The following is a 20,277-nucleotide window of genomic DNA, read 5'->3' on the forward strand; positions in this document are numbered from 1 at the left end:
CCGAAAAACTGACCGTGTTCAAAAATTCCACGCGGCAACGGCCTGCCGGCCCGCAGCCGCCTCGACGCCGTACGCACCGCCTCGACGGGCGTGCGCAGCGTCTTGACCCCGTACGCAGCGTCTTGACGGCGTACGTCACGCGTGAACTTCCCGCGGACTTTGCTCGAACTTCACGTCACTCACTCAACCTCCGAGCGGCCCCCGGGCGGCCCCCGCTTCCGGTTTGGTCGCGCATGCAGGTCACATGCTCATGGGACAGGCCCTTAAGGAGGGGGAGAAAATCATGTAGATTGAGAGAGCATGAAAGGAAAACCAAGAAAACTTAAGGTCTTTACATCTCTTAAAGGTTAAAAGAATCTCCGTGAATAATTGACTACTGTTGGTAAGAGACGCTGGAGTTTCTGGGTCAGTGGGGATTAGAAAGACAGGGCATCATTAAAATAATCATTCTTTTCCCTAATTTTCAGCAGTCAGCTTAACAGTTAAATGCATCTGTTCAATGGAACATTTGGGTTAGTTGAAAGTAAGGAATATTTTCCTCACCACAACTGATTGGAGGATTTAGACAAAACTAATGTGTATCAGTAAACCTGCTGTTACTTCAACAGCAGCATCAGGGCGGGTCAATGCTACAGAGTTAATGTATGAGTTGTGAATATCTCCGAGTGCCTTTGTTTCCTTTCGCTACTGTAATCAATTTTCTCTTCTTTCTCTCAAGGAAGAGAAAAGGAGGAAGTTCTTCTCAATCTTCTATTTAGCAGTCAATGCAGGAAGTCTTATTTCCACAATTGTTACTCCCATCCTGAGAGGTACGCATGTCTAATGAAGCAAGTTTCAATGTACAACTATCAACTGCAAACCTTTTGATGAAACTATTAAAAAACAATCTTTGTTGATCAACATTCTGATTTAAAAAAGCATTGAAGCCAAATGCAAATAATCTGGCTTTCTTAATTTCTACCATTTTCTGGATGCAATGATTGAGTGTGGCCCAGTAAAACTATTATTTCATCAATGGAGTTGATTATTACTCCATGTGTTAGTTTTGACAGAGGGACATGTTCTCCACAGTCTTCTGTGGTAAAGAATTCCACAGATTCACCACCCTCTTATTAAAGAAATTCCTCCTCATCTCCTTCCTAAAAGACCTTTAACCCTTAAAGCCCCAAACAGCTGGAGTTTAAAATTCCCTTTGTAGTTTTCAATCCATGCGGTTGTCTAATCAATCACTTCCTCTGCAGTCTCCTTCAGCCCGACAAGCTTTACAGCATGCTGTTCCTGGATTATTTTTCATTAGTTTTTGATGGCTCTGTCATTAGAGGCTGTCCCAAGATGTCCCATGGTTTAGTGTCAAATGTTGCAAGGACGCTCCCGTGAAGTGACTCTCTACTGATGTATCTGGGATCTTTTTTCTGTTATTAAAAGCACTCTATATATTTTAATGTTTAAGAGGAAACTACAGATGCTGGAAAATCGAAGGTAGACAAAAATGCTGGAAAAACTCAGCGGGTGAGGCAGCATGTATGAAGCTTCAGTCTGAAGAAGGGTTTCGACCCGAAACGTTGCCTATTTCCTTCGCCCCAAAGATGCTGCCTCACCCGTTGAGTTTCTCCAGCAATTTTGTCTACCTTCGATTTTCCAGCATCTGCAGTTCCTTCTTAAACTTAATACAATATTCCCAATCTGGTCCAACAAGTCTTCTGCATAACCTTCCCAGCCTGTCCTGCCGATCTTTGTATTCCAGTCTTCCTCTCCTATGTATCCTGATTATTAGCATATTTAATTTTGTACCCAAACCTTCAAATAGCAAGTTATGAATAATTCCTGAAATGGCTTTGTACATTAGGCTTCTAAACAGTGAATGAATGCTCTCATATTTTAGAACACAATTGTGGCAAGGTCCCCCAGCCATGTTATCCTCTGGCTTTCGGGATCCCAGGAGCACTGATGGCAGTAGCTTTAGGTAAGTCTTGTTCATTCTTTCCTCCAAGATATTTTGATTTGTTGCTTCAAACTATATTGTTTTGATATATAGATAATCACAGCAAGGTAAATGATGCTGGTTTGGGGATGGGGTTGGGGGGGGGGGCTATAGTAACCATGTGGACCATGTGGGTTTTATTTGCTCCTGGGTACGACATCCATTAATTTAACTTATCTTCATGAATGGATGGATCCTACACTGTCAATGCATGAGGGGTTACTGATGATATGGGATGGTTCAGGAACCGTGGAGATTAAGGACTGGCATGCTTAGCACTTCAGCAATAAGAACAACAATCTTCAACAAGAGTTGTGAAAATATCCTTGTGCCTTATTTACATTGAACATCTCCATTATAAAACTGTAATGTTGTGCACCGTAGAAAGAGGCCATTCAGCTCCTTCATGCCTGTGCTTGCTCTTTCCAACACGTCAGCAGTTACATCCTCTCCTTTTAATACCACAGGTGGAGGAATGGGAGGGTGAGAATGAGGGGAGAAGAAAGGTGTTTGATTTAATAGTTGGAGGAGAAAAGGCATGTGACAAAACCTCCAGTTAATGCCTATCATCAGAGTTGGGAGGTGTTGTATTATCATGTGTTGTTCGTTGAAACTATGTTGTTGTGACATGCCGATTAAGTTCAGGGCGTACTAATGTCATGTGACCAGGAGCAGTCTGCAGGGCAGATGCAATTAGAAGCCAAGATTATAAGTCATTGCAAGTTGTTAAACATGAACCACGACACAAAGTGCAGTCTATGTTCCTTCTATTTATTTGGACTTCGCAGCCCCAAAACATATCAGGGACCCTTTAATAAAGGGTTAATAGTTCTTATAGTCTTTCCTAGTACTCAAAGGATGATAAATGAAATCAAACCAGAATCTGCATGGAAAAACTTAGCAGATTGTCAGCATCTGTGGAGAGAGAAGATGGGTTGATGTGTCAGATGTGTGAATCGTTATCTGAATCAGAGGAAGCATCCTTGAAGATGCATGGAAGAGGGAGAGGAAAAGCTATCTTTGAGCAAAAGCAACTGGAAGACTTGTGATAGGATGGAAGGCAGGAGAGAATAAATTACCAAAGGGACAATGGTGAAAGAGATGGTGATCAGCCAAGAAATAAAATATGAGATGGATTAGTAATACTGTACATTGGAACAGAAGAATTATTAGGTAATTTACATTCCTTTACTAGAACCTTGTTTAAGGGGCAAAGAGCAGTATTTACAGCCCTACCATAATTCTGGTGAAGTCGCTCCGACAGTGCTGTTGGTGAGGGAGTTCCAGGATTTAGACCTAGTGATGATGAAGGACCAGTGATATATTTCCAAGTCAGGACAGTGCGGTACTAGAAGCGTGAAAACGCACATCTCCGGATTCAGGGACAGTTTCTTCCAAGCTGTTATCAAGCAAATGAATCATCCTACCACAACTAGAGAGCAGTCCTGAACAGCTATCTACCTTATTGGTGACCCTCGGACTATCTTTGATCAGACTTGACTGCCTTTACCTTGTGTAATGTACCCTGTTGTGACTAGCACAATGAATACACGTCCGCCATCTTGTAAGAACGATTAAATCTGAACCACCAACTGAAACTTCTGGAAGGTCACCTGACCTCAGTCACGAGGCACAGGCACATAAACTAGCTTCTGCTCTTGGCCTCAAGGGGCGCTGGCATTTACGTTACACCTTGCACTCAATGTTATTCCATCATGTATATGGTTCGATTGTAATGTCTTTCCACTGACCGGTTAGCGCACAACAAAAGCTTTTCACTGTATCTTGGTACACGTGATAATAAACTAAACTAAACTATATTTGGAGAGGAACCTGCAGGTGGCGGTGTTCCCTTGTACCTGCTGCTCTTGGTGGTGGAGGACACATGTCTGGGAGGTGTTGTAGTAGTTTGGGTCAGTAATTGCTGCACATACTGTAGATAGTACACACTATGGGCTGATGTGAACGGATGTTTAAGATGGTAAATGAGAGGTCAATCATGTGGCTGCTTTGTCCCAGATGGCATTGAGCCTCTTGAGTATTGTCGGAGCCACTCTGGAAGACTCTAGATGTCCCCAAATGTTCTCCAGGATTGTGTTAAGCTTTATGGACTTACTTAGTATTCAAATAATTACAGTGCATTAACCATAGCATGCTGTGTCTTTCAGTTGTCTTTATTGGAGGAAGTTCCTTGTACAAGAAGTCTTCTCCACAGGGGAATGTCATGCTTAAAGTTAGCAAGTGCATTGCAGTAAGTAATAATACAGCAACCAAATCCTTTCTTCTAAAGAGAACAGTGGATTGGGGATCTTGAGAAGGATATTGACATAAATATTTCTGCTTCTTCACTATAATTGTTTGACCTTCGCAAAAATGAGTAATTCGGTGGATTGACTAATGGGCCTGTCCCACTTAGGCGATTTTTCAGCAGACTGCCGTAGACTGTCAAGTTGCTGGCAATCGCCTGAAAAACCGGCAACTGGAACAGTGACTGTCAGAATGGAATACACACACGCACACACAAACACATCGCTTCCTTCACCAGCATGTTATGCAGGAGGGGGACAGGGCAAGCGGGGGAGCGCTGTCTAAAAAATTCACACGGTGCAAAGCCAAGGTGAAACAGACACACACCACGATGAACAGGAAGGTTGGCACTGTAAAAAGACGGCAAAAGCACAGTGTACGGTAAGCCCTTTAAAAGAGGGAGGGAGAGGCGGGGAGAAGGATGGGAGACAACTTTTAAGAAGCCAGAGAATCACGGCTGTGAAGCTCAGCGGACATTTAACATTACTGGTCGGTTATCCTTGGTTCTGAAAACTACTGCTTACCTTTTTTTTCCCAATGAGCCAATGAAATTCACCGGTCAGTTCTCGTAGGCTACAACCTACGAAAATCTTTGACCTCCTGTCAACCCATTAGGACCTCCTGGCAACCCACCTACGGCTCGAGAATTCTTGATACTCTCCATGACGGTTTCATTCTAGTCGCCGCTAATTTTTCAACATGTTGAAAAATTCACGGCGACCATAATGAGGCCGTGACTAGTTCCCAGAATGCGGGAACTCCTCACGACCATGAAGGCGACTCCCCGGCAACCACCCGCGAACATGTGGCGACCATGTGGTGACTACATAGTCTCCTGCAGTCGTCTAAAACGTCCCCTAAATGAGACAGGCCCATTACTCTCTTGGAAACTAAATTCTTTGCTCTTAAACAAGTGCAGTGGAAATTGGTTCCTCACATTAGAAAGGCGTTTGGAGTATTAGCTTGCCAATTCTAAATTCACTGCCCGAGATTCAATTTCATGGACTTTACTAGAATTAACCACCATGAGGTTAGTCACAACGTGTGTCCATTAATCTTGCACCATTCGGTGTTATGATCAAGGACCATTCTCCACCTGAAAATACTAGCATCCTGTTGCTGGGAAGAACGTCCTCATTAGTGGCAGACCTGTGATGCCTTATAGCACTGTGTACGAGTTAGATGGATGAAGCTGGCTCGTGACCTGGCAGTCTCGAGTAGGTTGGCAAGGAATTATTTGAAAAAGTCATCTTGGTGAGCTGCTTTGTCGATGAAGGGAAAGGAAATGCTGGAAATCTGAAACAAAAAACGACAGAAATAGTTGCCACTTCTCTCTGTCAATACAGACAAACTGCGAAATCAAGTTACAATGTATCGGTTAGCGGCGGAATGACTTAGACATCGCAGCATGGATAGAGGCCACTTCACCCAGTAGGTACAGTCTTCTCACAAGCCACGCCCAAGTCACCAACACAATCCATCAACAAATCTGGAACAAGCAAGTTTGCAGGACATCAAGACTAGACGTTCCTGATACATTGACCTCCACCTATGAAGTTTTGATCTGTACCTTCACAAATTGGTGCATAATGAGTAAACAGACAAAAGTGCAAAGATATCACCTCCCACGAAGCAAGGAAAATAATTAGAAATGGGAATAATGAAGTGGGAATCAGCTATTGGTCGCTGCCACCAGCATCGCTCTCTCCCCCCCCCCCCCCCCCCCCCCCCCCCCCCCCCCACCACAAAATAATAGATGTCATTAGTATTGTTAAAATGGTGAGAGAGTGAAAAGTGTAGCTGTTCAGAGAGGCCTGGGTGTCCCTGTACATACACTGATGTAAGTTAATGGTTATGTGCAGTAAGCAATTGTAGGTTGGCCTTCATTTAAAGAGAATTTCAATATAAGAGTATCTAACTGTAGATAAACAGAGCTCTGGTGAGAGTACTTTTAATGCGAGTAGGAAGGAACTGCAGAAGCTGGTTCACACCAAAGATAAACACAAACTACTGGAGTAACTCTGCAGGTTGGCAGCATCTCTGGAGAAGGGTTTTGTGTCAAAACCCTTCTTCAGACCCTTTTAATACTTTTAAGATGGTGTGTCTCTCTACCCAAGGGTATATTTGCAATGCAACAGCAATTCACTAAATCATGACTTGGGCTGCTGGGTTTGCCTATCAATTGAGATTAGCCACAGTGGCCCTTTTGTCCTGGAGTTAAGAAGAAAGTAATCTTCTTGAAATATACCAACTTTCTTACAAGGCTTAACAGAATACATATACCATGTATGATGTTTCCCTGACTGAGGTGTCTGGAATCAGAGATCACAGTCTCAGAGTAAAGGGCCAGAAATCAGGACAGAGATGGGAAGAAATTTCTTCTGTCAGAGAGTGGTGAATCTTTTGAATGCTGCACCAAAGAGCTCAGTTGTTGGTATATTCAAAGCATAGGTTGATAATGTTGTGGTGATTAAAGACATTTCAGGATATGGGCATAGGCCAGGAAATGGAGCTGAGCCGTCATGAACCCACTAAGTGGAGGGGCAGATGCAAGGATCCAATTAGCATACTCCTTCTTTCTACGTTCCTGCATGATTAAAAACATAGCAGGCATGTTTATCTGGGAGAAATTGAAGAGAATGTGCGGAGAATAAAAAATTGCATTCATGATGGATGTGTCAAAAAGTGCTTGCTGGTCTGGGTGGACTCGATGGGCCTGTTTCTGTGTTGCATGACTTAATGGCTCCTGAGGATGATGTCCCTGACATGCTTTACTTTTATTAAACTTTTGTTAACCTTTGTTAATAGTATTTCAAATTGAATGTTTTTCCCCCCTCCCAACAGTATGCAATCAGTAACAGATTCAGGCATCGCAGTGAGGAGTTCCCCAAACGAGAACATTTTATGGACTGGGCTTCAGACCGATATGATGTAAGTTGTTGTTGGAAAAAAATCCATATTTGTTCCTACTTATGGAATTTCACTACAAACAAGACTATTTAGAGTCATACAGTGTGGAAACAGGCCCTTTGGCCCATTTTGCCGAAGGGCCTGTTTCCACGCTGTATCTTTAAATTAAACTAAAAACACTAAAACCAAAGGAAATCTAAAGAAGGGTCTCTACCCGAAACGTCGCCCAATTTCTTCTATCCGGAGATGCTGGCTGCTCCATGGAGTCCCCCCGCACAATTAAAGCATGGAATAGTCTTCACCTTACCATAGTTACCCAACCAGACGCAAGTAAATTCAAGGTAGCTCTATTTTCCCAAGAACCCTTTTTTGCTTAAGTCCAAGTCAAGAGTCAAGAGAGTTTTATTGTCATGTGTCCCAGATGAAAGCTGCAGCACAACAGAATATGTAAACATGATACAGAACAGGAGATTCTGTAACAGGAGGTTCAGTATGTCTATATACCATAGACCATATATATACACAATCAATAAACAAATAAAGTGCAATAGGCTGTTATTTTTCAGAGTTTGGAGTTTGGTGGTGGAGGGTCCACTCCAGCTTAAATTCCATTTGAAATATTTTTGGAGGACCAGGAAACCAAGCCGTGGCATTGCGCATGCGCAAGGCGGCCGGCCGTGCCGGCGGATGAGATGTGGGCGGAGAGCGGAGAACCGGCGGCCCAGACATGGATGGCGGGCGGAGACGGAGAGTGACAGAGAGAGATAGAGAGGGGGGCCCGCTCAGAGTTGAACGATAGGTATCTCGGGTGCTTGTCAAGCCAGACAAAATGGCATGGCTTTTAGGTTGCCTGGCGGGACTTTAAGTCACCATTGGCACCCGGGCAACCGTTAAATTCAAGTCCTGCATGCGTGCAACTCAGTTTATTGACTGCTTTGAATTGCAGCTAACGTATAGGTGACTGGTAGAATCTGGGGGAAAACTGATCGGAATGTGAGAAGATTTGAAAGGGATCAACATACAAATGTTGCTTAATGTTTGGTGTCAACTCGATGGGCCAAAGAGCCTCCTCCTTGATTGCAGGATTCCATGGTTCCGGCTACTGTAATTCTGGGAAAGACTTGAGGGGACGAAAGGCCTTCTTCCTGTTTGTACGTTCCTCCTTTCAACAATGCATGCAAATTGCAGGATGGACTTGGCTTGTTCTGCGCTGAGCACCAAGTGTTGCTGCTGGAGTCAGCATTGATATCAGCAAGTCCAATGGGCAATGTCCATTCACATTATGTTTCCAGCTGTGCAGAATGGGTGTGGGAAGCATCCATCCCGCTTTCTCATTGTCTCTTCTCTTTTATCAACCTGTTTAGGAACATTTGATTGCTCAAATCAAGATGGTGCTGAAAGTTTTATTCATGTATATCCCTCTTCCCATGTTCTGGGCTTTGTTTGACCAGCAGGTAAGATATTCATATTATAAGTAAACTGTGTAAAGTGGATAAATCAAATAGGATCACAAAGGCCACTTAGCTCTTCATGCCTACAAAGCCCTTAAATATGACCACAGCTCATCTTTACCTATAATTATTTCCTATTATTACCTATAATAACCTATACTAATCTCATTTCCCTATAACACAACAGTAGTGGGCCTCATCCGCAATAACGACGACCAGGCATATAGAGAGGAGGTGGAACAGCTGGTGAGCTGGTGCAGCAGGAACAACCTTCTCCTAAATGTGAACAAAACAAAGGAGTTTGTCGTCGATTTCAGAAGGAAAATTCAGCCCAGTCACACTCCACTTTGCCTTCATGCATTCATTCATTCATTCAACAACTCAGCAGTGGAGCAGGTGAAAAGCATCAAGTTCCCGGGGGTGCATATAACGGACACCTTAAACTGGTCCACATACATTACATCTCTGGCAAAACGGGCACAGCAGCGGTTGTACTTCCTCCGCAGGTTGAGAAGTTTACACCTCCACCCTCCCATCGTCGCCACTTTCTACAGAAGCACAATAGAGTCGGTCATGACCAGCTGCATCTCTACGTGGTACGGCAGCTGTACAGCTGCGGACTGGAAGTGCCTTCAGAGAGTGGTGAGGACAGCGGAAAAAATCATTGGGACTTCTCTTCCTTCCATCATGGACATGGGGTACAAGCGCTGTCTGATTAGAGCTATGGGCATTACCAGAGCCCCCACACACCCACAATTTGGACTGTTTATACTGCTTAACTCTGGGAGGAGGTACCGCAGCATGAAGAGCGGGACAACCAGGTTCTGCAACAGCTTCATCCCCCAGGCCATAAGACTACTGAACAATCAACAAAACCGAGGCTAGAACTTTTTAAATATCGACACTTTTTAAAAAACTTTTTATATATATTTATTTTACAGAACCGTGCACATGAGGCATTTTTATGGACGCACCTAGCAATTTTTACTATTACCTGATTTTGGAGAGTCAAATGCAACGAAATTTCGTTCAAGGTGCACTGTGTCTAGGTGTATATCTGAATGACAATAAAGTTTTCATTCATTCATTCATTCATTCATTCTATGTTCTCCTAATATCAACAAATCTGTATAAAATATGGGCAGTGATATAAGCTCCATAACCCTCTTGGGTAGAAAACTCCAAAGACTCGCTGTCCCTTTTCATTTCATCCCTCATGTCTTCATCTCTCTTCCAGAAACCCATTCCTGCTCTTCATTTCAACCGCTCCCAGTGGGTGTGAATTCCTGTTGCTCCCAGTCCTCTGGGGAAAGAGGTTTCTCATAAGTTCCTGACTGGATATTTTATTGATTATTTTTACATTTATAACCTCCAAATATGTTATGAATTCGAGCCCCGCTATACCCATTCTTTGTTTCTACAGGGTTCAAGATGGACTTTGCAAGCTATTGCAATGAATGGAAATTTTGTAAGGATCTTCATAAGGATATTAATAAACAATTTCACAATATTTCAAGGCTTTTTTTTAACTGAACTGATGGTTATCAATAAATGTTTACTTGTCTTTAGGGAGGCCTTGACGTCCAGCCTGACCAGATGCAGGTAAGCATGTTTCACGTTTCAAGGTGAGTTTTGTGTGTAACAGTCCGTCGCTATAACTAAACTAGAATCCAACTGAATTTTGTCCTGTTTTTTTATCCAGACGGTGAACCCAATCCTGGTTCTGTTTTTGGTTCCATTTGTTGACGCAATTGTCTACCCCCTGATTGCTAAGGGCAAGTTAAACTTTACGTAAGTATGACAGGTGACACACTTTGCCAGGTTAAATCATGATTCTGGGATCATTTGTGGATGTATTTCAACAGGCTGTAGGGCATTGCCATGAATGATGGTGGATGCTGAAGATGGAAATCAGACTGGTGGTCCCTTTACAGTAAAGCTTAATAGAGTTATCATGGTAATCCTGGCTTCAAGTGAATCTCACCCGAGCCCTCTTTCTTCAATTGTTGCACTGCTCCAAAATAAGCTTAAGGAACTGAATCTCTTCTTCCTCCTTCCATCCCTCAGAACTCACACTGTATACAACAATTTCCAATAATCAACCATTATTGCCAACAATTAGTCTTTTATATCTCTTTCCTGATGATTATGAATAATCATCCATTTTCTCATATCTCGGACCCTTCCTAGGTTAGTCACTAAATCCTTTATTACCACCCTTCACCCTGCTCCATCACATCATGTATCATTGAACTTCTGTTGTTTACAAATTGTGTGTTCATCTATATTACTAAAAGTCTGATCTTGACCGATTTTGACCGAATAAAAAGGCACTGCCTGCAAATGGTTGTTTGGGGGGTTTGGGTTGAAGTAAAAAGGCACTTGCCTGCAAATGGTTGTTTGGGGGGGTTGGGTGAAGTGAAAAGGCACTGCCTGCAAATGGATGTTTGGGGGGTTGGATTGAAAAGGCACTGCCTGCAAATGGTTGTTTGGGGGGTTTGTGTTGAAGTGAAAAGGCATTGCCTGCAAATGGTTGTTTGTCTAAACTTGACAACTTCCTGTTTGCACTATATTGATTTTAGATAAAACACTACCACTTACGGCTGTGATCTTGGGCCATCTTACTCAGTTCCCCTCCTCTCATCAGGTGCAGAGGATTCTTCCCATCAATGAAAAACAAAAGTGTTATTAGTGTTTAAAAAATGTTGAGAATCCCTCTCCTGTTAATCACGCCATGAAGGCCACACCTTTTCCGGTGGGAGGGGGAGGGATTATAAAACCCGGGAGTGGGTGTGGCTCAGTCTCTGCATGATGGGGGAGGGAGAGGTCACGACTCTGTCTGAGCTGCGAATCAACTGAACACACTGAATGTCTACAGTGTGGTTTTATGGTAGTTTTTATGGTGGTTTCACCCTGCTTGAAATAGTATGAAAATGCATTTGAATCTGGTGACCTTGCACAAAATGGTATGAAACTGCATTTGAATGTGGTGTCGTTGCACCCTGCATGAAATGGTATTAAACTGCATTTGAATTTGGTGGCCTTGCACCCTTCTTGAAGTGATATGAAATTGCACTTGAATTTAGTGGCCTTGCACCCTGCTTGAAGTGGTAGGAAACTGAACCTGAATTTGGTGTACTTGCACCCTGCTTGAAATGGTAGGAAAATGGATTTGAATTTGGTGGCCTAGTACACTGCTTGAAATGGAATTTCAAGGAATAGCCGTGAGTCAACTGCCAGCCCACCAGCCGTGAGTGAGCTGCCAGCACATCAGGCTTGAGGGACTGAGCTGCCACCCCAAGAATCCATTTGGCCCACAATGTTCACACTAGCCCTCTGGAGACCAGTAGTCACTGCAGCCAACAACATCCATACCAGCGCTCCAGAAAGCCCCCCCCCCCCCCCCCCCCCCCCCCCCCCCCACCCCAACTGGCCACCAATATTGGAATTGGTGGAGAGGTGGAATATTGCGTTGGGGGCCCAGCCCTCCTTTGTGAACATGAGACCCAACGGGTCCCACTTAGTCTAGTTATTCACTACAATTACTGCATCTTTAACTTTAGCATCCCTCAAACATCTGACCGTCGACCTGAAACCTTAATTATGTTTTTCCTTTTATAGATGCAGCCTTACTGCTGATTATTGCCAGCATTATCTGTTTAAAATGAATATAAAGGTTCAAAGTCCAATATCCATCTGCGGCTCAAAACATTTATCTCCTGTACTCCGAGTACCACAGATTTCTCCTCTTGTCCTCCTCCTTTTAATTTCCCTGGGATAATGATGCCTGCTTGGGAGTATGCACAAAAAAAAAACAAAAACAAAAAAAAAAAAAGAATCTTAAGAAAGAAATTAGAAAAGCTAAAAGAAGATATGAGGTTGCTTTAGCAAGTAAGGTAAAAGTAAATCCGAAGGGTTTCTACCGCTATATGAATAGCAAAAGGATAACGAGGGATAAAATTGGTCCATTAGAGAGTCAGAGTGGACAACTATCTGCAGAGCCAAAAGAGATGGGGGAGATATTGAACAGTTTCTTTTCTTCGGTATTCACCAAGGAGAAGGATATTGAATTATGTGAGGTAAGGGAAACAAGTAGAGTAGCTATGGAAACTATGAGGATCAAAGAAGAGGAAGTACTGACACTTTTGAGAAATATAAAAGTGGATAAGTCTCCAGGTCCGGACAGGATATTCCCTAGGACATTGAGGGAAGTTAGTGTAGAAATAGCAGGGGCTAGGGCAGAAATATTTCAAATGTCATTAGAAACGGGAATAGTGCCGGAGGATTGGCGTACTGCGCATGTTGTTCCATTGTTTAAAAAGGGGTCTAAGAGTAAACCTAGCAATTATAGACCTGTTAGTTTGACGTCAGTGGTGGGCAAATTAATGGAAAGAATACTTAGAGATAATATATATAAGCATCTGGATAAACAGGGTCTGATTAGGAACAGTCAACATGGATTTGTGCCTGGAAGGTCTTGTTTAACTTATCTTCTTGAATTTTTTGAAGATGTTACACGGGAAATTGATGAGGGTAACGCAGTGGATGTTGTGTATATGGACTTCAGTAAGGCCTTTGACAAGGTTCCTCATGGAAGGTTGGTTAAGAAGGTTCAATGGTTGGGTATTAATGGTGGAGTAGCAAGATGGATTCAACAGTGGCTGAATGGGAGATGCCAGAGAGTAATGGTGGATGGTTGTTTGTCAGGTTGGAGGCCAGTGACGAGTGGGGTGCCACAGGGATCTGTGTTGGGTCCACTGTTGTTTGTCATGTACATCAATGATCTGGATGATGGTGTGGTAAATTGGATTAGTAAGTATGCAGATGATACTAAGATAGGTGGGGTTGCGGGTAATGAAGTAGAGTTTCAAAGTCTACAGAGAGATTTATGCCAGTTGGAAGAGTGGGCTGAAAGATGGCAGATGGAGTTTAATGCTGATAAGTGTGAGGTGCTACATCTTGGCAGGACAAATCAAAATAGGACGTACATGGTAAATGGTAGGGAATTGAAGAATGTAGGTGAACAGAGGGATCTGGGAATAACTGTGCACAGTTCCCTGAAAGTGGAATCTCATGTAGATAGGGTGGTAAAGAAAGCTTTTGGTGTGCTGGCCTTTATAAATCAGAGCATTGAGTATAGAAGTTGGGATGTAATGTTAAAATTGTACAAGGCATTGGTGAGGCCAATTTTGGAGTATGGTGTACAATTTTGGTCGCCTAATTATAGGAAGAATGTCAACAAAATAGAGAGAGTACAGAGGAGATTTACGAGAATGTTGCCTGGGTTTCAGCAACTAAGTTACAGAGAAAGGTTGAAGAAGTTAGGGCTTTATTCTTTGGAGCGCAGAAGGTTAAGGGGGGACTTGATAGAGGTTTTTAAAATGATGAGAGGGATAGACAGAGTTGACGTGGAAAAGCTTTTCCCACTGAGAGTAGGGAAGATTCAAACAAGGGGACATGACATGAGAATTAAGGGACTGAAGTTTAGGGGTAACATGAGGGGGAACTTCTTTACTCAGAGAGTGGTAGCTGTGTGGAATGAGCTTCCAGTGAAGTTTTCCAAAAAAAAAACACCTCTAGGATCCCCTTAAAATCTCCTTCTTCTTACCCTAAAACCCATGCCTTCTTGTTTTCGATACTTCTATAATAGGGTGATTTTGCCTTCCCACGCTGTCTGGGTCTTTCATAATCTCCCATGGCCACCCATCAGGCCATCCCTCAACTTCCTTTTCTCTAAGGAACACATGTCCAGCCTATTCAATCTCTCCCCAACAATAACATCTTCCACTCCACGCAATTTCCTGGTGAATCTGCTTGGCACTCCGTCCAGCGCATCTCCATATAGATGTCTTTCTAGAGGGAGATGTAATGCACCTACATCATGATTATTGAAGATGCTGTGTTCCTGTTTGGCTCACCGTGTGCCTGGTGCCAGGTCCATTAGTTCCCTCCCAAACATCCTCTCTCTCTTCCCACCTTTGCCTCTCACCTTTGTTCATTTATTTACCTCTGATAGTCAAACAAGTTTTGCCTGAAAACCAAACACCTAAGTCAGCCTTGAATGTATTCACTTTTTCCCTCTCCCCAGCTCTCAGGGATAGAGAATCCAAAAGACGTAGCATTTCAACAGCAGAAATTCCTTCCTACCTTTGTTTTCCAATAGATGACTCCTTTATTCTGATGTCTCCTCCTTCTTGAGTCCTCCATGAGGGTCCATGAGGCAACTTTAGCATTTACCTCTTCACAGCCCTTGGAAGACTGTACATTTCAATAATGGTGCAACAACAGCGCAGTTAGTAGAGCTCCTGTCTCACAGTGCCAGAAACCCTGGTTCAATCCTGACCTCGGGTACTGCATTCCCTGTGAGTTTCCCCAGTCTCCTCCCACATCCCAAAGATGTACGGGTTGGTTGATAAATTGGCCACTGCAAATTATCCCAAGTGTGTAGGTGACGGGTTGAATCTGGGGAGAGGGGATGAGAATGTGAGGAGAATAAAAAATGTGATCAGTACGAATGGTCAACATGGGCCGAAGGGCCTGTTTGCATGTTGCAGGGCACAATGGAAGAGTTCATGCTTAATTCCCATTTCGTAAAGCCGTCACCAAAGATCCTATAGCAGAGCAAGATGGGTTACTCTCACGCAAAAGTGAGGTACGTTCATGGGCGGATTCATGGACGATTTTATGACTCATTTTAGCAATCTGCCTCCGCCATCTTGTTCCGCCATCTTGCTCCGCTTTCTTGCTCCCGCCTTCTTGTTTCTGGCCAAAGATTGGATCCGCAGCGAGAAGGAGTGCGGGGCCCGGGGCAGCGGGGAGAAGGAGTGCGGGGCAGTGGGGAGAAGGAGTGTGTGGCCCGGGGCAGTGGGGAGAAGGAGTGTGTGGCCCGGGGCAGTGGGGAGAAGGAGTGTGTGGCCCGGGGCAGCGGGGAGAAGGATTGCGGGGCCCGGGGCAGCGGGGAGAAGGAGTGCGGGGCAGCGGGGAGAAGGAGTGCGGGGCCCGGGGCAGCGGGGAGAAGGAGTGCGGGGCCCGGGGCAGCGGGGAGAAGGAGTGTGGGGTCCGGGGCAGCGGGGAGAAGGAGTGCGGGGCCCGGGGCAGCGGGGAGAGAGAGTGCCCGGGGCAGCGGGGAGAAGGAGTGCGGGGCAGCGGGGAGAGAGAGTGTGGGGCAGCGGTGAGAGAGAGTGTGGGGTCCGGGGCAGCGGGGAGAAGGAGTGTGAGGCAGCGGGGAGAAGGAGTGCGGGGTCCGGGGCAGCGAGGAGAAGGAGTGCGGGGTCCGAGAGGTTTACAATGTTTCTTATTTACAATGTTTCTTATTTAATGTCCCTTGTCTAGTCTGAAATAAAGTTCATTATTGGATTAGAAGAAATATAATTGTGTGTGTTATATACATTTATATAATTTTCATGTATGTGTTTATAAACATTTTATTCTTTAACAAGAATCAACACAATTATGAACTAACAGAATTATGAATTAACCCTATAATCACGCACAAAAAGTCGCCCCCTGTCAATCACCCAGCGAGTCGGGTTGGTTCCGGTTACTACAAAATCAACTCAAATACTGCTTGTGAGCCATTTAAAAATAAATGATTTAAAAAACATTAAAAAAGACAATTACCAGAATCAAATTTTATTCTTGACAAGAAGTTTGAACTGACAGATTTATGAATCTAATCCACACAAACTGTTGCCCCGCAACATTGATTACAGTGCGAGTCGGGTCGGGTTAGGTAGGCTCAGGTTGCTAAAATGGGCGTGGAAAAATGCCCATGATCCCCTCCATAGCGTACTACACGTCAGTCCCTTGCATTTAGCAGGAGTAGCCTATCTTGCTCTGCTATAGGATCTTTGGCCGTCACTATTTTAACAAAGGAAATGAGGCAGAGTCCTGCTGGGCCAAATGACATGTGTCTCTGCTGGATGCTCCATAAGTGCTTTTCATAAGTGGACTTTTATTGTGCTTGTAGACCGCTGAGAAAGATGACGGTCGGGATGGTCCTTGCAGCTCTGGCCTTCATTGCTGCTGCTTTGGTGCAAGTTCAAATCGATGTGAGTAAAGTGTCATATGAATTATAAAGGGAGCTTCCAGAACATGGAACCATTAAAGTTATGGTTCTTCCGATGAGACCTGCCCTTGTAGCCTTTTGGAGTTGGATACAAATTTTTCAGATAATCAGCAGCTCCAGCTTTTGTCCTGTAGTCATAGTGATATACAGCAGGGATACTCGGCTTGTACTCGCTAGAATTTAGAAGATTGAGGGTGGATCTTATAGAAACTTACAAAATTCTTAAGGGGATGGACAGGCTAGATGCAGGAAGATTGTTCCCGATGTTGGGGAAGTCTAGAACAAGGGGTCACAGTTTAAGGATAAGAGGGAAATCTTTTAGGACCGCGATGAGGAAAACATTTTTCACACAGAGAGTGGTGAATCTCTGGAATTCTCTGCCACAGAAGGTAGTTGAGGCCAGTTCATTGGCTATATTTAAGAGGGAGTTAGATGTGGCCCTTGGGGCTAAAGGGATCACGGGGTATGGAGAGAAGGCAGGTACGGGATACTGACTTTGATAATCAGCCATCATCATATTGAATGGCGGTGCAGGCTCGAAGGGCCGAATGGCCGACTCCTGCACCTATTTTCGATGTTTCTATGTTTCTATGCTCTGGTTTTCTCTCACATCCCGAAAATCTGTGGTTTAGTCTGTTAATTGGAAGCTGTCAATTGTCCCTAACGGATGGGAGAGTCGTAGAATCTTGGGAGAGATATTTGAAATGTGGTCAGAACAAAATGGGTCAGGGTAGGATTAGTATAAAAATAGGTCATAGTCAATGGGATGAAGGGCCTGTTTACTTTCCACTCTATGATGCATCAGCAATTAAAATGGCACTGGGTGATCCTAACTAGATCTTGCTTATTTTCCTTTTAGAAAACTCTTCCTCATTTTCCTGTTGGTGACCAAAGCCAAATTAAGATTATAAATGTTGGTAAAACAGGAATCAATGTAACCCTGAATGGATTATCCCAGTCTTACAGTGTGCAGCCATCACAGGTAAGTAGTATCAATGACTATTCTGACCATCCCTCTGACCTTGCACAAAGCAGCCTCTCCCATTGAGCCCATTGTGAAGGCACTACATTCCATCAGCATTCCTCCTAAATTCCTCCAGTTTGCGGATAATTATACATAAGTGATCCTACCATCGGGCTGATGTCAGCTCTCCAATGAGTCTGAAGAAGGGTCAGTTTCAGCCCGAAACGTCGCATATTTCCTTCGCTCCATAGATGCTGCCTCACCTGCTGAGTTTCTCCAGCATTTTTGTCTACCTCCAATGAGCCTTTCTGCTTTCTGAAAGTGGAATCTCATGTAGATAGGGTGGTAAAGAAAGCTTTTGGTGTGCTGGCCTTTATAAATCAGAGCATTGAGTATAGAAGTTGGGATGTAATGTTAAAATTGTACAAGGCATTGGTGAAGCCAATTTTGGAGTATGGTGTACAATTTTGGTCGCCTAATTGTAGGAAGAATGTCAACAAAATAGAGAGAGTACAGAGGAGATTTACTAGAATGTTGCCTGGGTTTCAGCAACTAAGTTACAGAGAAAGGTTGAACAAGTTAGGGCTTTATACTTTGGAGCGCAGAAGGTTAAGGGGGGACTTGATAGAGGTCTTTAAAATGATGAGAGGGATAGACAGAGTTGACGTGGATAAGCTTTTCCCACTGAGAGTAGGGAACATTCAAACAAGGGGACATGACTTGAGAATTAAGGGACAGAAGTTTAGGGGTAACATGAGGGGGAACTTCTTTACTCAGAGAGTGGTGGCTGTGTGGAATGAGCTTCCAGTGAAGGTGGTGGAGGCAGGTTTGTTTTTATCATTTAAAAATAAATTGGATAGTTATATGGACGGGAAAGGAATGGAGGGTTATGGACTGAACGCAGGTATATGGGACTAGGGGAGAATACGTGTTCGGCACGGACTAGAAGGGTCGAGATGGCCTGTTTCTGTGCTGTAATTGTTATATGGTTATATGGTTATATGCTTGAGAGACAGTGTGGTTCACTCCTCGTTCTACATTTTAAGAGACATAAGGAACAGCAGATGCTGGAATCTTGCGCAGAACACAAAACGTCGGAATAATTCAGCAACATATTTCCAACTCAGGATAGTATATCTTTGGGGGTGGGGGGGGTTGGCTATGGGGATAGGGTGGGGGGGAGGAGCATAATGGGTGGAGTGGTCATAAATGATAGGACTAGATTTAGGCCATTCGGCCCATCAAGTCTATTCCGCCATTCAATTGTAAATGATCTATCACTCCCTCCTAACCCTATTCTCCTGTCTTCTCTCCATAACCTCTGACACCTGTACTAATCAAAAATCTATCTATCTCTGCTTAAAAAATATTCACTGACTTGGCCTCCACAACCTTCTGTGGCAAAGAATTCCACCACCCTCTGACTAAATAAATTTACCCTCATCTCCTTCCTATAAGAACTTCCTTTAATTCTGAGGCTTTGACCTCTAGTCCTAGACTCTCTGACTAGTGTAAACATCCTCTCCATAGCCACTCTATCCAAGCCTTTACTATTCTGTGTGTTTCAATGAGGTCCCCCTCATTCTTCTAAACTCCAGCGAGTACAGGCCCAGTGCCGACAAACGCTCATCAGACATAAAAATGGCTTTTTCACACGAGTAGTAGCTCTGCTCAATAACCAAAAGTCCGTAGCCTCATTTTGTCCTGGTATTTTATTTCATTCACATGTTTAAACTATGATGTTTTATTATTAATGTCTAATGTTTGGCACCTATTAATGTCTAATGTTTTATCTGCCATTCTTGGATAGAGTTAGCCTACTCAAATGTTATTAGAACTGCCCTCACTAGGAAAGGTGGAGAGCATTTCTTTGCATAACCTACTTGTGCTATGTGGCTGGTATAAAGAACTTTAAGATGGCAGGAGTTGAACCATCCACTGAACTATCAGAAGCATCCACAGTCTCTGACCCTGTACCCAATGATCTATTGTACATTTTCCTTGATCTCCATTCCCTTTGTCCTTTTCACACCTTATACCTGCTTATCTATGCACTTCCTTATCTATGTAACACCCACTCCCCTAACATCAGTCTGAAGAAGGGTCTTGATCCGAAACATCACCCATTCCCTCTCCAGAGATGATACCTGTCCCACTGAGTTACTCCAGCATTTTGTGTCTACATAGAAACATAGAAAATAGGTGCAGGAGTAGGCCATTCGGCCCTTCGAGCCTGCACTGCCATTTGATATGATCATGGCTGATCATCCAACTCAGTATCCCATCCCTGCCTTCTCTCCATACCCCCTGATCCCTTTAACCACAAGGGCCACATCTAACTCCCTCTTAAATATATCCAATGAACTGGCCTCAACTACCTTCTGTGGCAGAGAATTCCACAGATTCACCACTCTCTGTGTAAAAAATGATTTCCTCATCTCGGTCCTAAAAGTCTTCCCTCTTATCCCTAAACTGTGACCCCTAGTTCTGGACTTCCCCAACATCGGGAATAATCTTCCTGCATCTAGCCTGTCCAACCCCTTAAGAATTTTGTAAGTTTCTATAAGATCCCCCCTCAGTCTTCTGAATTCCAACA

At 43.8% G+C, this 20,277-nt stretch overlaps 1 protein-coding gene and 1 long non-coding RNA gene across 2 annotated transcripts in view; one reads left to right on the plus strand and one right to left on the minus strand.

The window, feature by feature from the left end:
- Positions 1 to 20,277, plus strand: part of LOC129697935 (solute carrier family 15 member 1-like) — a 50,428-nt gene that overhangs the window by 19,799 nt on the left and 10,352 nt on the right. Inside the window, exons 6-15 of the mRNA XM_055636672.1 lie at positions 719 to 809; positions 1,883 to 1,963; positions 4,150 to 4,232; positions 7,133 to 7,219; positions 8,563 to 8,652; positions 10,073 to 10,117; positions 10,219 to 10,251; positions 10,352 to 10,440; positions 16,619 to 16,700; positions 17,577 to 17,699. Coding sequence (XP_055492647.1) covers positions 719 to 809; positions 1,883 to 1,963; positions 4,150 to 4,232; positions 7,133 to 7,219; positions 8,563 to 8,652; positions 10,073 to 10,117; positions 10,219 to 10,251; positions 10,352 to 10,440; positions 16,619 to 16,700; positions 17,577 to 17,699 — 804 coding nt within the window. The remainder of the gene's footprint in view (positions 1 to 718; positions 810 to 1,882; positions 1,964 to 4,149; positions 4,233 to 7,132; positions 7,220 to 8,562; positions 8,653 to 10,072; positions 10,118 to 10,218; positions 10,252 to 10,351; positions 10,441 to 16,618; positions 16,701 to 17,576; positions 17,700 to 20,277) is intronic.
- LOC129697936 (uncharacterized) overlaps positions 4,135 to 20,277 on the minus strand; it is a 38,604-nt gene continuing 22,461 nt past the window's right edge. The window contains exon 2 of the long non-coding RNA XR_008723585.1: positions 4,135 to 5,584. This is a non-coding gene — a long non-coding RNA (uncharacterized LOC129697936). The remainder of the gene's footprint in view (positions 5,585 to 20,277) is intronic.

Source organism: Leucoraja erinacea, chromosome 6 (genome assembly GCF_028641065.1).
Source record: "Leucoraja erinacea ecotype New England chromosome 6, Leri_hhj_1, whole genome shotgun sequence".
Classification (NCBI taxonomy): Eukaryota; Metazoa; Chordata; class Chondrichthyes; order Rajiformes; family Rajidae; genus Leucoraja; species Leucoraja erinaceus.